At 49.0% G+C, this 15,546-nt stretch overlaps 2 protein-coding genes across 2 annotated transcripts in view; one reads left to right on the forward strand and one right to left on the reverse strand.

Annotated features, from left to right (window-relative positions):
* Window positions 1-3,611: 3,611 nt before the first annotated feature.
* Pnma2 (PNMA family member 2) lies at window positions 3,612-11,025 on the reverse strand. Its single transcript, XM_057786827.1, has 3 exons — window positions 10,928-11,025; window positions 6,724-6,850; window positions 3,612-6,451 (listed from the first exon to the last, which is right to left on the reverse strand). Exon 3 carries the CDS (start codon window positions 6,075-6,077, stop codon window positions 4,983-4,985), a length of 1,095 nt encoding a protein of 364 aa, XP_057642810.1. The 5' UTR covers window positions 6,078-6,451; window positions 6,724-6,850; window positions 10,928-11,025; the 3' UTR covers window positions 3,612-4,982.
* Window positions 11,026-11,338: 313 nt separating this feature from the next.
* Dpysl2 (dihydropyrimidinase like 2) overlaps window positions 11,339-15,546 on the forward strand; it is a 103,456-nt gene continuing 99,248 nt past the window's right edge. The window contains exon 1 of the mRNA XM_057785733.1: window positions 11,339-11,764. Within this exon, the coding sequence (XP_057641716.1) occupies window positions 11,423-11,764 (342 nt within the window). The 5' untranslated portion in view covers window positions 11,339-11,422. The remainder of the gene's footprint in view (window positions 11,765-15,546) is intronic.

The following is a 15,546-nucleotide window of genomic DNA, read 5'->3' on the forward strand; positions in this document are numbered from 1 at the left end:
GATAGTGGGTGGTGGGGCAGAGGGATGAACACACACCAGAAAGAAATGGATGCCTTCTTGAGTGGAACCTAGGTGGTGCAGAGCCTGAGGAATGCTACTGCCACCTCCCAGTCTTTCTGGGGTAGAGGGGATACAACATCTTTTTACTGAGGGGTTGAAGGGCTGGCAGAACCCCAGGAGCAAGACTAGGGTTCAGTTAAGGATATGGGTGACAGGCATTCAATCAAGACTGAAGCCAGATTTTTTTGGGGACACCAGCTCACAAAAAACAACACAGAGACTTATTATTAATTATGAAAGCTCAACCTATAGCCGAGACTTGTCCCACTAGCTCTTATAACTTTAGTTAACCCATTATATCCATCTACATTTTGCCTCATGACTTTTCACCTCTCCTTCATCTTGCACCTCCTATTTCCTCTCTGTGTCCTCTAGTGACTCCCCTCTTCTTCTGAGAGCTCTCTGTGTTCAGAAGTCCCACCTCTACCTCTTGCCTAGCTATTGGCCATTTTGCTTTTTATTAAACCAATCACAGTGACACACCATCACACAATGTAAAAGAATATTCCACAAGACTCTGCTGGTCTTGGCCATTTGTCTAGCAAACCATGGGATGTCCAGAAGCTCTGCTGAATGTCATGGACATTTGATCCAGCAGTCAGTAGGATGGACAAGCCTGAGCAGCTGTTGCAGTTGTAGACATCAGATGACATTTAGTGCCCTGAAACATGCAGGATGCTGATGACCTGGACTGCACTTTCCACCAGGGATACCTACTGAAAAGGAAAGTGATCTTCAGCAATGGTTCAGGAATCTTGGGAATTTTTTTTCCCCATGGAGATGGGTTATGAGGTGAGAGCCCTTCCTGGGGGGATTTTGCTCACACGATGGGGATGTGGAGCAGGGCATCCCTTGGGGTGCTCACCCCTAATGAACTGGTCACAGCGTGTCTAGCACACTATTAAATGCTCTCCCAGTGCACTCCAAAGAGGTGAAACAAGTTCAAGGCTTGCTTCCGAAGGCAAGAGGCGATTCCTCCATCTAGATCTACACAGGAGAGCTGACATAAACCCTGAATGCAGAGTCCACCTCTGGTCCTCTCACCCTCGGCATAATCCAGGCTGGAGGATTGATCTGGGCTTTTATTTTCCTGAGCAAGTGAGTTGGTGATCTGCATTTAGCAGGAAAATTCATGATAGGTGTACTAAGTGCTGTCTTTTCCTGGAAGACACCACCAAGTAGTTACTGTAGTTCTCTGCTGACAGGTTTTCTCACTTAGGAAAGTTCAAGGCCTTTGGCTCTAGTTCGACTTTCTTTTTCTTAAATATTTATTTATTTACTTATTTATTTATTACTTTTTATGTGTGTGTGAATACCGTTTGTGTGTTGGTACCCTCAGAGGCCAGAAGAGGGTGTTAGGACCCCTGAAGCTGGAGCTACAGGCACCTATGAGCCACCAGATGTGGGTGCTGGAAATTGATCTCAGGTCCCCTGGAAGATCAGCAAGGGCTCTTTCTTAACCACTGAACCATCTCTCCAGTGCCTTGAGTTTAGTTTTGTTTTTAGTAATGAAACTCCTTGAAGCAGTCACTCAGATTTATAGGAAACAGAAAACAACTCAGGATTTCACTAACTCTGAAACTTTATTTCATAACTTCACAGAGGTAACATTTAATTTTGCAGTCTGTTGATAATAATGGTGAGGCCATTCACAGGAACAGAAAGCCACGTGAAGTCAGGATATAATAGTCAGCTGTGACAATCACATCACTATGCGTGGGCACTGTTGAGATGCATATTTCAGAAAGAGAAATCGTCACAGATGATGACTTAAAAATGCTTTTCCTACTTCAGAAGAGCAGGTTATCACTTCAAAATCAAGTCAACTAACGGTCACCAACCAGTTCTGGAATATTAGCACAGATGTGAAAGACGGCCCGTGTAAAAGAGCTAGAAATGCTTCCCGGTGGTGGGAGCGTCACGACTGTTAGTCTGTTACATCCTTCCTTGTTTCCACGCCGTTAGTCGGAAGAGCATGCATTGAGCTGACAACAACTATCACGAAAATGCCAAGGTCCTCAGTGTATCGAGGGGTTTCTAAGTTCCAAACGTTGCTTGAAGTGCTTAAAAGGCATTGTGCCATTTGATCCTAACGGCCGCTCGTTTTTAGATAAGGAAACTGATGTACAGAGAGAGACTAAGCAACTTGCTTACACTACACAAGAGTCTACCACAAGGTTGTGCATGAACTGTGCCAGAGCTATGCCTGGCACGTAACTACATGGTTTGTTTATGGTGTCCCAGCGCACTCAACCTGGCACACACACACAAGGCGTCGCAGCTTTCAAGTCTATGTACAGACACAGAGAACTTGAAGTATATACACCGATGCCTGCAAATGGGTCAGTCTGGAAACAAGAGCAAACTTGGTGAACACTGATGTGCTGAGCCTTGGTCCTCAGCACACTTGAAACTCCCTGTCCTGTGTTTGAGATTTAAGGAGTTTGAAACACATTTGCTTAATTAATATCAGTCTTCTACAGAACTAAGGAAACACGTTTGAGTGACACATAGCTAGTGAAGGGTGGGTTCCCAAGATCCACTGTGAGCCTCTGTCTAGGTATCTCTTCTGAGCATTTTGATGCTGAGACCATTTAACCCATTGGACCTCCGCTTCTTTCTAAAGAGTAACGCAGCACCCCCCCCCCAACGCACACCCCATGAATGCACACAACACCCTACACAGAGTAGCCTGCTGCACACATGAAGTGGGATTTATGTGGAACACATTGCATGTTGCGGCCCTCAGTAGGTTGCGAGGTCACTTCCACCAGTTAAAGTCTTCATGGTTCAACAGACCAGAGTGACAGTCACAGCCACTCTGCGCATGCCCAGTTCTGTGCGTGTCTTTGAAAGTCCATCTTTTGCTCAAAGATTTCTCTCTATAGCTGTGTACCCCTTGGTATCAGACTGGGTCAGTCATCCATGGGTCGTGAGACTGACCCTGCAGCTGGTTCTGGAACCATCCACATGAAGTAGAAGAAAGGTGTGTGTGGAGGGAGACACACTGCCGGTGACATTAGAAACCCAAGGGCACGATGGTCCTAATTCATCTGGTGGAGGAAGGCCTGCCTCCCAGCTCCCCAGATCCCTAGTGTAAGGTCTGTGACTGCTCAGCTATAGAGGACAGCTTGGGGAAGCTTCCAGAGTCTCACAGAATTTGCTCATTTGAGAAAGGAAATGTCCCAACAAGCCACTCCACCTCATCTTTCAAACCTGTTTTTTTTTTTTTTTTTTTTTTTAATAAGGTCAATTCTTTCTTCTATGGTATGAGTCAACATTGTTCTACTTGGTGTGGTTTAAGACAGTACATGTATTTGCGTACGTCCGTGAGTGCGCATGTGCATGCGTGCGTGTGCGTGTGTGTATGTGTGATGATAATGGCTTACAGGAGTTGATGCTCTCCTTCCACCATGAGGGTTCTGGGGATCAAACCTTCCCGAAGAGGGACATAAAAGAGAAAGCCATGCCTTTTTTTTTTTTTTTTTTTTTTTTTTAATTAGGTAGAGGTTTAGCATGGAAAGAGCAAAAAAAAAAAAAAAAAAAAAAAAAAAAAGCTCAAAGTACTAGAGAAAGCTTACTTTGGCTTGGGCCCCAGGCAAAAGAACAAGTGGAAGTTACATTTTGTGGTGGTTCTGGAGTGACTGTGCAGATCCCAGGGGTTCTGGGAAAGAAAAGCACATGATCTCATTAAGGGGATAATTATTCCTCCCATCTCTTTAGCATGGAGTTGGATGAATCTGTCTTCTTAATGGGCAGTCCATTAGTCAGGTGATGGACCTGCCCAACTGGATTAACTCTTCTATTTTGGTTAGTTTGGAACGTTAGGTCTCCACCTAGGCAAAAGGTAGATAGTTTCCACTCTTCTGACCAGAAGGCAATGGTTTTCTCTTAATGAGACTCGGAAAAGCCCTGATCAAGGCCACTATAAAATTCCCTCCTCTGAAGATATAACCCTAAAATCATTTAGGGGATGGGCTAAAATTGGGGAACAGATATAAGCCATTTTTTATCAGGAAAATCTAGAGATCTACTTCTAAAGCAATTTACAAAAAGATTAGTGTCTGGCTGAGGTCCCAGTCCCACCCCAAAGTAACCTCCATGAAGCTGACAACGAGAAATCAAAGCTCCTTCGTGACATTGATGGATCAGAGAGCCAGGGACACTCTTGGAATGCCCCTAAACTGCCTAGCCAGTTTATTTTCTTTTCTAAAGATTTATTTTACAGGTGTGTGCTGCAGCACCCAAAGAGACCAAGAGAAGGTGTTGGAGACCCTGAAACTGGAGTTTGAATGGTTGTGAGTCACTATGTGGGTGCTGGATTCTGAATTTCTCTGTAAGAGTAGCAAGTGCGCTTAACCTCCGAGTCACTTCTCCTGCTCCTGCCTGGCCAGTTTCTATTACCTGTCCACATCATTACCCCCATCTGAAGAGGTTGCCAAGCGACCTGATCAGCTGAGCTACCTGGCTGACCCTGCTGAGCTTAAAGGACACTGAAGTACAGAAGCTTTAGGTATTTTAGGAACTTAGTCACATATTTACTAACAATCTACTTAAGAGTCCCCCAAACCAATCTACTCAGAGTCCAGGCTAATTTTTTCCTCAGAAAGAAAGATTGAGATGGGGCACTAATAGTGGTACACTCCTCTAATCCCAGAACTCAGCTTGGGAGGCTTTGATGCAGGAAGAGTGCAAACTCAAGGCCAGCCTGGGCTATAAGATGAGACCCTGTCATATATATATGTGTGTGTATATATATATATATATATATATACATACATATACATATATATGTATATATATATATTTCTAATGCTTGACTTCAACCCTGTATATTAGAGAAAAACCCACTGTAATAAGATTAGCCTTGTCAAGCACTGTCCCTGTGTCCACCGGGAGGTGAAGGGGAGCTGGGAAGTCTCTCAGTTATTCCTTGCATTGTCCCAGCGGCGATAGCCCTCTCTTTCCCCTGGCTCCTCCCTGCTCTCATGCTCAAAGTAGGCCTCTTCTTCTTCTTCCTCCCGGATCACCTTCATCAGCTCCAAAAAGGAGGGTAGTGGCCCCTCATCCTTCAGCTCCCGGAGCCGGCACCAGAGAACATTGTTAAGGTTGGCTCCGGCCATGACCTGCTCCAGGCGTACCTGGTCAGCAATGTTCCGGGGAATAGCCCGTTTTTCCACAGCTCTCCGGAGCAGAGTTTCCAACCGGAGCACGTAGGCTGAGATTTTCTCCCCTTCTTGCTGATACGTCTTTAGGTATTTTACCTGCGCGGACCTACGGCTCTCCAGGCTCCCAAACACCTGCTTAAAGGCCTCCAGACACTCTTCCACGCTGATGGAAGCATTGTCTGCCTGGACAATGTGCATGAGGTCCAGGGCGGGGCCACGAAGACTCTCCATCACCCACCTTTTCTTTTCAGCCTCAGGGATGGGCCACTCTTTGGCTATCTCAGTGGCCTGTTCCAACCAGACCTCGAAGGACTCCTCCTCCGGGGCAGGGTCTGCGCTTCCAGAGAACACTCGAAGCTTACAGTACTTCACGGGCAGCAGGGGCCTTGGGGCGTGAACCATTGCCTGCCCCACCAAGTGGGCCAGTAACTCAGGGGATGTGCAGGCTGTGGTAGCCGGAGACACTCCCTGCTGCTTAAGGGCTCGGAACATCCCCGCAACCGTCTGCCCTTCTTTTTCTAGAAACAGATTCAGTCTCTGGAGAAACTCAGTGTCCTGGTTAGGGGTCTTAAAGATCACTTTCCAGACGCCCCCCTTTCCCTGCACCTCACTGGGGACCACAGACATATCCGTGTCCTCCGTGAGCTCCAGTAAGACAGCGTTGGTGTTGTCTTGCTTCTGGAATAGCTTGCCTATCAGGCGGTAGTTGCCCACACACTTGAGCGCCTCCTGCAGGACCGCTTGGATCTCAGGCTCACCACAGTTCACTGGTATGCCCGTCACCATCAACGCCTTCTGGTCATCTACACTCATGATCTCGCACCAACCCTCCAGCAGGGCCACTGCCATCCTCCCAGGCTATGCTTTTACACTTAGGCCTGGCCCGGCTCACTCCTGAAGCAGCTCAAAGCCTTGCGGATCAACGCTTTGTCCTTTGATTTAGTCTCAAGAACCAGGCGCTTCCCGTGTGTCTTCAGACCCACGGCAAGTTTGATGGGTTCTACAGTTACCTGTGGCTCTGCTGTGGGTTTGCTGCTTGCTTGTTCCTTCTGAGAGCCGGGGACAGCTGTGTGGCGTTGACTCTTGTCACTGTGAGGCACCTGGAACAACTGCTTTTCCCATCTCCTACTTACTGTCACTTTGGCTCTCTCCAGTCAGTGGGGAGGTGGCTTCCACTGTAGCTCAAACCTCTGGGGAGTCACTCAGCAAGATGGTGGGGATGCCTAGGGAAACAGAGGTTCATTTTTACTACACAGACCTCTACTTCCCAGGACCTACCCACATTCTAGTTTGGAATGGAACTAGGGGTGGACCAAAGGCTAGGACTCCCATTGTACCTGTGTCTGCCCACTCTGTTGAACTGTCTTTGCTTACTGTACCCTTTCCCTGTGGGGACCAGCTTGAGTCCTGTCTCTCCATCCTGAAGCCCCATCAGTGGGTGGGATTCAAGACCTTTACCAGTCGAAAGATGAGATTAGGAGACATAGTTAAATACCTGTTTATGTGTTCCAGAATGTTCCTCAAGAATCAAGGAGCCATGTATTCAGTTTCCAGCTCAGGAAGATGTCTCCCACTTCTATATAATAGTCTGTATGTCTTCACTTCACCCAAATCAAGCTGTCCTGTTATACACAAACACGAATAATGTGTTTTTAGGCCTAAAATCTAGTAATAAAGATTAATGCACGTATTAAACATATAACAGTTCAGTAAAGCATGAAAAAAGTGACAGACCCACAGAATTTAATGGAACATCCTAAATAAGATAGTTGCTATATTTTAATGAAGAAAAAGCCCACCTAGTTTTAGGGATGCTCGTCAGTCCAAAGAGTACTTGCCTAGCGTACAGGCAGGAAGCCTGGAGTTCAATTCCCAACACCATGTAAACTGGGCTTGGTGGTACATGCCTGTAATCTCAGCATGTGGGAGGTGGAGGCAGGAGGATCAGGAATTTAAGAACATTCTTGACCACATATGGAGTTTGAGGCCAGCCTGGGCTACATGAGAACCATCTTTAAAAACAAATTCAACTGTACTGTGTGTGGTGGCACCCCCAGCATTCGTGGAGATGAGGCAGGAGGATTGCAAGTTTGTAGTCAGTCTGGGCCTCATAGGGAAATCTTGGCTCAAAAAGAGAAGAAAAAGATATAAACAGAACTAAATGGAATTAGTCAAACATTTAAAAATGATTTTTAATGGGTGTAAGAGAAAAGTCGAATCTCAGAAAAATAAGTGTACTTTGGAGTTAGGAATCAGTTCTCTTTTGCTGTGTCTAGCATGGCTTTTAAGTGTTACTCTGGTAAGTTGCCAACCCAAGTCCTCCTGTGGTGCTTTCACCACAGCTCCACAGCTCATGTCTTCAAATGCTTGGTCCTTAGTTGGTGGAACTCTCTAGGAAGGATTTTGGAGGTGTGTCACTGGGGGTGGGAGCTGAGATTTCAAAATCTCACACCAATCCCATGGTCAGTCTCTGCACCTTGTGTTTGTAGATCAGATGTGAGCTCTCAGCTACTGCTCCAGCACCATGCCTGCTGCTATGCTCCCGGCCACAACGGTCATGATCTGGTTCTCTAAAGCTGTAAGCTCCCATTAAATGCTTTCTTCTACAAGTTGCCTTGGTCATGGTACTTTGCCACAGAGTTTGAAAAGTAACTAAGACACTTCCTGTATTTAAATTTGACTGGGTCATTCAGAGAAAGGCAAAAAGGCAAAAAGGCAAAAAAAAAAAAAAAAAAAACCCAAAAAACAAAAGCATACCCACTACTGAGTGAAGTGTCCATGAAGCAACTTGCTCTTCAGGGAAAGGGAGACCTACAAATGTAAAAGGGTCCCTATGACAGCATGGTCACTTACTCACCGGGATGCCTTCCTCACAGGCTGAACATCACAGAGTGCACTTATGCAAGCTAAGATATCCACAATGTCACCAGACCACATGAATTCTTTTTAAAAATTAATTTGATGTGCACTGGTGTTTTGCTTGCATGAATGTCTGTGAGGGTGTTGAATCCTGTGGAAATGGAGTTACAGACAGTTGGGAGACGCCATGTGGATGCTGGGAAATGAACCTGGGACCTCTGGAAGAGCAGTCAGTGCTCTTAACCACTGAGCCATCTCTCCAGCCCCAGACCGTGCATTCTTATGGAGTCACTGTGGTATGCCAACTGCGGTGCTTGAATGTGGTGCTTGGCGGTGCTTCCCAGAGACCTTTGTAGAGTGTACATTAGGATACCACAGCCATTTCTCCCTTTAGCCTGAACGTTTCCCATCAGTCTGAGGGAGGCCCTGTGCCACAGATGCTGGCCATAACTATGGCAGGAGCTACCTCAGAAGCAGCTTCAGTCTTTCTCGGAGGTACTAAAGGTTGTTCCAGTGCCAGAAGCAGGAGGACAAGATGCTGCCTTACCCTGTGCCTGGGAGCATGGGGACCTGGAACTCCAGACCAATCCAGGCCTGAGATCTTCTTGTAAGATAGGGAGTGAACTTCCTTCTCTTGGTGTATTTGGAGGAATCAGAAGTGTAAAGGGCACTGGAGGGGCTAAGAGTGACAGTCAAGTCGGTAGAGCGCTTGCCACCATGCTTGAAACTGTGCGTTAGATGAGCCAGGCAGAGTGGCACATGCCCATTACCCCAACCCTTAAGAGCTGAAGGCAGGAGGAACAGAATTTCAAGAGCATCCTTGGCTACATAGTGAGTTTGAGGTCAACCTGGGGTTACATACAGGACCTTGTCTCAAAAACAACAAAAACAGCCAAACAAAGGCACTGAATGCCCAGGTCCACAGAAAAATTGCCATGCTAAAGTTGGCTAGCTTTTGAGGCCTTTCACCTACAAGGGATGGCCTTAAAACAAAACAGACAAACAAACTGAAAACCCCGAGTGTCTGGAGAGATTGCTCTGTGGTTAAAAGCACAGGTTTAGTTCCTAGCACCCATATAGTGGCTCACAACCTTCTGCAACTTTAGTTCCAGGGGATCTGACACTTTCTTCTGGCCTACAAGGACTCAAGCATGCATGTGGTACCTGTACATATATTCAGGCAGAACACACACACACATAATGAAAATCACCCCCTCCCCCAATTTAAGACCCCAAGTGAAACACCCTTCATGTACAAAGGGCCACGAAGGAAATGTTTAGATGTGAGAGAATACAAGCATTTTGCATTTTTCTCATACAGAGGGGGCCCACAGGAACCGGGCTCCAGGGATCAAAGACCCGGCTTGAATCTAACTTGACATATGACCTTAGGCATAGCCCCTCCTAACCCAGTGTCCTAACTTGGAAGGCCAGAAGGACCAAATCCCTCATCTCACAGGGCTTTGGTGAAGCATTGGAAATTTTAGTGGAAGCTTTTGTTAAAATGCCAAATGCATCGGGTGCTAATGTCCAAAGGGTCACATATGGTGCTCTCAGCTCCTGCATAAGTTCGGGGTGGTGTGTGTGTGTATGAACTGTGACTCTCCATCCATCAAGGTATCTCCAGCAACTGGGGGTGTTGGTATCCACATACAATCCTTCCCTAAGCAAAGGCTGACAATGGAACTGATTTCTTGGTCACATCGCCCTGTGAGAATACACTGCAGCAAACTGTCTCTCATAGACCAAACCCTTTTTCCTTAGTGAGCATGCTCAGATCTCCCTCTAGGGTCCCTAAAGGATGGGCAACACTTCTGCTGGTTTCAACCACTCTGGAAAAACAGAGGCGGCTTAAATCCACCAGACACAGGACTACAGGTTGGGAATAAGCGAGGAAGGACCCAAGATTAGAGTGCGGGCTGGAAAAGCCTCCAAGCTGGGGACCATGGCTGGACCGCGTGCGCACACGCGCGCGCGCGCGCGCACACACACACACATCCTCAAATCTTTACACACTTTGGCTGCGCATAATTCACAGTATGTAATCCTCCTCTAAATCGTGATCGAACTCTACCCTTAGCGCAAAGCGCTGCCGCCCTAGAGAAACAGCATCTGGCAGCCGCGGGGCTCTGGCGCAGTGTGCAACAGGGGCGGGGGGAGCTAGGCGGGACGCCCTGAAAACAAGATGTGTCTGGAGTGGGCTCAGTCTGCCCACAACCATTTTGGGTGGTGGTGGTGGTAACCAGGTGTGTGTGGTGAGGGGGCGGTGAGTGGTGGGACCCAAATCCAGACCCTCTTGGGCCTTTCCTGGGGCAGTGGCCAACCTGCAGGGCTTGGGACTTTCAGATAATGTTGAGGGTCCTCAGTCTCTATGTTGAGGCGCAGTGCTGCGATTCGCAACCTGCATTCTTCTCTAGACCCCTAAGCACCACAGGCCTGCTTCTTTCTCCGGGTCATTCCTCCCTTTCGCTACGCCCCTCTGCTTTCTTCGTCCCCGCCATGTTGTGAGCCCCACCTTCTACCGCAGCAGCTGCAAGCAGCAAGAATATCCTCCTTTTTCCTCAGCTCTTTGAAGTCTTCCCCCGACAGTCCCCCACAGAATCCAGGTCGGGGGTAAACTGAAGCTTTGGTGTCGGGTACTTGGGTGTCTGAAACCAGCCCTTGCTGTTTCCAGGATCACCCCACCCCAGAGCCTACAGGCTTGACCCCCAACCCTCAGCCCTCACCCAGGGACAGGGGAGCTCCAGAGCCACCTAAGCGAGGCAGGTGGAAGAGGGAGACTCAGGGTTAGGTTCTGCACCCTCCAGTCCTCGCCCAGCTGTAGCTTGTCCGACACTCACCCTGGCGCCGAGAGCGGTCTGCCGGGCGGCCGCTGCGCATCCATTAGCGGGTGGAGTGACCGCTTCACTTCCGGAGCGCGGGCTCCGGGTGCCCCCCCACCCCCTTGTACCCTCCCTTTCTCGTCCCCTCCCCCTGGGTCCCCTCCTTCCCTCTCCCCTCCCTCCTGATCGCGCGTTCAGCCAGCCCCGCCCCGCCCCGCGTTGCCGGGAACTGGCAGCCTCTGCCGCAGCGACCGCCCGCCCAGATCCAACTTTGCCGCTCGCTCGGAGGTGGCGCGGCGGCGCCGGGGGGCGTGGGCAGGGAGGGAGAAAGCAGGGTCAGGAGGAGGGACCGGGAGGGGTGGGTCGCCGGCTCGCCAGCCCTCCATCCTTTCTGTGCACCTTGCGGTAGGCAGGGAGCGGCAGCAGCGGCGGCAGCAACGAGGGGCTAGTGCACACCCAGCCAGGGAGACTTAGGGAACCACGGACGGACGGAGAGGACCCTCCCCCCGAGTCATGGCTGAGAGAAAGCAATCTGGGAAGGCGGCAGAGGACGAAGAGGTCCCTGCCTTTTTTAAAAACCTGGGCTCGGGCAGTCCCAAGCCCCGGCAGAAATTCTGCGGTATGTTCTGCCCGGTGGAAGGGTCCTCGGAGAACAAGACCATCGACTTCGATTCGCTTTCGGTGGGCCGGGGCTCGGGGCAGGTGGTGGCTCAGCAGCGGGATGTCGCCCACTTGGGCCCGGACCCGCACCGGCAGAGCCGGCGTGCCAGCGGGGAGCCATCTGTTGAATCGGGCCGGAAGGTGGAGATCCGGCGGGCCTCGGGCAAGGAAGCCCTGCAGAACATCTACGATCAGGTTGGTATGGGAGGGTGGGGACGGAAAGTGGGGCTGAACCCTGGCATCTCGCGGAGGACCGAGCATCCCCGCGTGGCGGCCGGCACGCGGCGCTTGGAGCTCTGCCTCCCGCATCTGCACGCGCACCGCGCCCTGCCCGCCCCTTCACCGCGCAGGGTGCGGCGAGGCACGGGTTCGCCGGTGGGCGTCTCAGCTCCCACAAAGGCTGCCCTGGCCTCCTTGTGCCTGGGAGGTGGGGAACCCGCGTCAGGGACCAGCTGATCCCTGAGCTAGAGGCGACGAGTGGCGATTGGGGTGGACCACTGTGCTGTTCTTAAATCCTCCCGGGCGGCATCTGATTGCAGCTGTGGCTCAGTGCCCCACCCTTTTTTGATGCAGCTCAAAGAGCGCAGTGGAGGGCTGCAGTGAAGACCAGAGGACTTCCCTGGGGTCGAAGGGGGAAGGGGCTCACATGACTCCTCGGAGTGGCAAGGTCTCCGCCTTGGGAGCGCTTCGCACCAGGGTCCTGTGCTCTGAGGTCAGGACCACGGCCAGCGCCCTGAGCCTGTCTCCAGTGCCTGGACTTGGTTCACAGCCAGTGAAGAGTCGAGGAGGCCGTGATGTCACCAAGAAAAGCTAGATAGCCCATGTGCAGAACAAAGTTCTGCTAAGTGTCTCGGCAAGGGCTTCCCAGAGTGCTTCCCCAGCGCTGTTTGGGAGGCACTTTGGGAATGGGGAGAGACTACGTGGATTATATTCAAAGAGCCAAAAAGGAAAGGAAAAAGAGGATGGGAGGGGAAGACTTGCAATTGAAGACAAGACTCCCTGATTGTGTTAATGTTGAGACAAAGAAGGCTAGTTTGGTTAGTTATCCGTGGTCATAGAAAATGTTTGACATGGTCCGGTAAACCCCAGCAGTGCCCATTTCAAATCCACTCGTCTTTTCACACACATTTTCCTCCGTTACAGGGCAACATTTATGCTCGTGTATTTTTCACAGTTTTAATGTCTCAGCTGATCATTTACAGTGTACAGTGCCTTAATATTCGATTGCTGTTTCTCTCTCATGCCCGCGGTGAAGATAAGAAACCAATCTATGAATGACTTTATACTGAATTCCCACGTGCCTTCCCTTCCAGGGCAGGAGGAAGGTTAGTCCTAAAGGTGCTTCCATTCAGACAGCCACTGGAGAAATTGGGGGCAGTTTGTACATGCTCACTGCAGGGCTTTCCCAGCATTCAGGTTGTGTGCTACAGGGAAAGCCTCAGAGAGCATCTCTGGGGGCAATGATTGGGGTCTGTTTCCCAACACAGCAGAGTGTTTGAGTTTTTTACTTTCTTAGAACCACTTCTATCAAAAAAAATTACTTAATTTACACTCATCCAACCATCCTCTGATTTTTAAATTTATATTACACTAAGAGGCAACCAGAATCTAAATCCAAAAAGCTTGTTTTGTTCCGAGTGATCAATTGAACTAAAAAGTTTCTTTTTTCTTTTCTTTCTTTTTTGCTTTTTCTTTGCTTTTTCTTCTTTCCTTTTCCTTTCTTTCTTTCCTTCTTTTTTGAGACAGAATCTCTCTCTGTAGTTGAGACTGGACTTGTACTCAGACAATCCCAGTGCCTCCTGGGTGTTGGGATTACAGCTGTGAGCCACCATGACCAACAGCTCTATCTATCTATCTATCTATCTATCTATCTATCTATCTATCTATCTATCCTTTCTTTCTTTTGTGATGCTGGAGCCTGAACCCATGGACTAGTGTGTGCTAAACAATTGTTCTATTACTGAGCTACATCCCTAACCCAAATGTTTCAATATTGTACCTTATACTGAAAACAGGGTAAGTATAAAATGAGTCCTTGTGGGAGTATGTTGGTGAAAGTCAAGACCGCATAGTACAGGGGTTGAGTGAACACTCCCAAGTCAGACATACGGGTCATTCCAACAGCCTGGAGGGAACAGAACCACATCTGGAGAGTCCACAAGAGAACACGTAAAGATGGCAGATGAGATGACCCCTGTGTAACAAAGGCAGCATATTAACACTCGAGTCTGAAGGGCAGCTTCACTGGCTGTAAGATCAGGAGTGATTGTAAGAACACACCCTAAATTGAACAGAAACTCTAAATTGCAAATCTAGGGAACATAGAGGAGGCAATTCGAAGGGGAAAGCACCAGGCCAAGTCCCTAGCTTTAACCCCTGTAAACCCATCTCTGCCTCACTTTCCTGGTCATTAGCTCTAGAGGTCGGTTCTGGCTCAGTCTTTCTGCAGCCCTCTCTGGTTCATTTATCACAAAAGGGGCATTCCTGTGGGATTTTGTCATTTATAACTAGGGACAGTTACCCAGCTTGGTGCTTACAATGTATGAATTTTTCATGGTTCACAAGAGGATGTGCATATATGTATAATGATGGTGACTTCAGAAAGCACAGTTAGTTGGCTCATTGTTTTGACAGAATCAGTGGTCATTATTTAGGGTCATTACACTCATGAGGAGAGTGTCCCAGGCTTTCAAGGAATTCTTCTAGAAGCTCTGGCACAGAGGAGGGTGGGTAGATTGGGTTATGCTCCCTTCTCCTCCCTTGAATCTTTGTTTGTAAGGGGTCTTAAGAATGGTCAGAGTTGCCAGGCATGACAGCACACACTTTTAATCCAGCATTGTGGAGGCAGAGGTAGGTGGACCTCAGTGTATTCAGGGGCAGTCTGGGCTACACCATGAGTTCTAGGTCAGCCAGGGCTGCTTAGCAAGGAGAGAGAGAGAGAGAGAGAGAGAGAGAGAGAGAGAGAGAGAGAGAGAGAGAGAATGAATATAATCTCTTTGAGGGCACACACACAATGACATTGGGAGTCCCTATCAAACCATACATCATAAAGGTCTACCTCCCTGAGGATCCAGGCTTCACATACAGACCTTTGGAGGACACTCAGTGCTTAGCCATGGTAGTTGCCAGCTTGCCAGTGAACAGTGGTCTTCAAGCCCCACCGTTTCTTCTGGGATCCTCCTCTTCCATTGGAGATACGGTTAGGTCATAAACATTCTCTCATCCTGAGATGCTGGATGCTGAATCCCTTTCAAAGAACTTCCAGGCCCATTTAGTCATGAACAACATGTGTAGACTACAGAGGTAGGGAAGTAACTGTCCTCAGGTCCATGGCAAATGCCAGTGAGTGGGCTCTGTAGACCTCTGCTGAGCTTGGCTTAAGCATATCCCCAAGATACTTGCTGGAAACTTAATTCTCTGTGTAGTCCCATGCTGGGAAGCAAGGCTGGTGGGAGTAGCTTCCCCTTATGCTGTCAGCCCTGTTGATACAAGAACCTCAGACTCTTGAGTTGCGTCACTTTTCCTCTTTTGCCAATGTGACGCTTTCTATCATGTCTCATGGCAATGGTGTGCAACCTCAGTCTTAGACTTCCCAGCTTCTAGATTCAAGCACCAAATGGAATTCTTGTCTAGAACTGGGGAGATGGCTCAGTCAGTAAAGGGCTTGCTGTACAAGCCTGAGGCCTGAGTGAATCACCAGTGCCAGCATAAACACCTGGGTGTGGGCTGGGCATGGTGCACAGCACTTGGGAGGCAGAGGCAGGCAAACCTCTATGCGTTCAAGGCCAGGCTGTCCTATGTAATATATTCCAGAGCAGCCTTGGGTACACGGTAAGATGCTGTTTCAAATCAAGCAGTGTTTTGTGGCGGTGTGTGTTGGTAATCTCAGAGCTGTGGAGGAATAGTTGGGAAGATCCCTGCGGCTTACAGCCAGCTGCCCCAGTCAAAGCAGCAAGCCCTAGGGCTCAGTAGGAGGC

The sequence above is a fragment of the Chionomys nivalis genome, chromosome 12, assembly GCF_950005125.1.
Source record: "Chionomys nivalis chromosome 12, mChiNiv1.1, whole genome shotgun sequence".
In the NCBI taxonomy this organism is placed as follows: Eukaryota; Metazoa; Chordata; class Mammalia; order Rodentia; family Cricetidae; genus Chionomys; species Chionomys nivalis.

What these genes read in the sequence shown, in the direction of transcription:
- Pnma2 (XM_057786827.1), bottom strand. Translation starts at nt 6,077, where the DNA reads ATGGCAGTGGCCCTGCTGGAGGGTTGGTGCGAGATCATGAGTGTAGAT.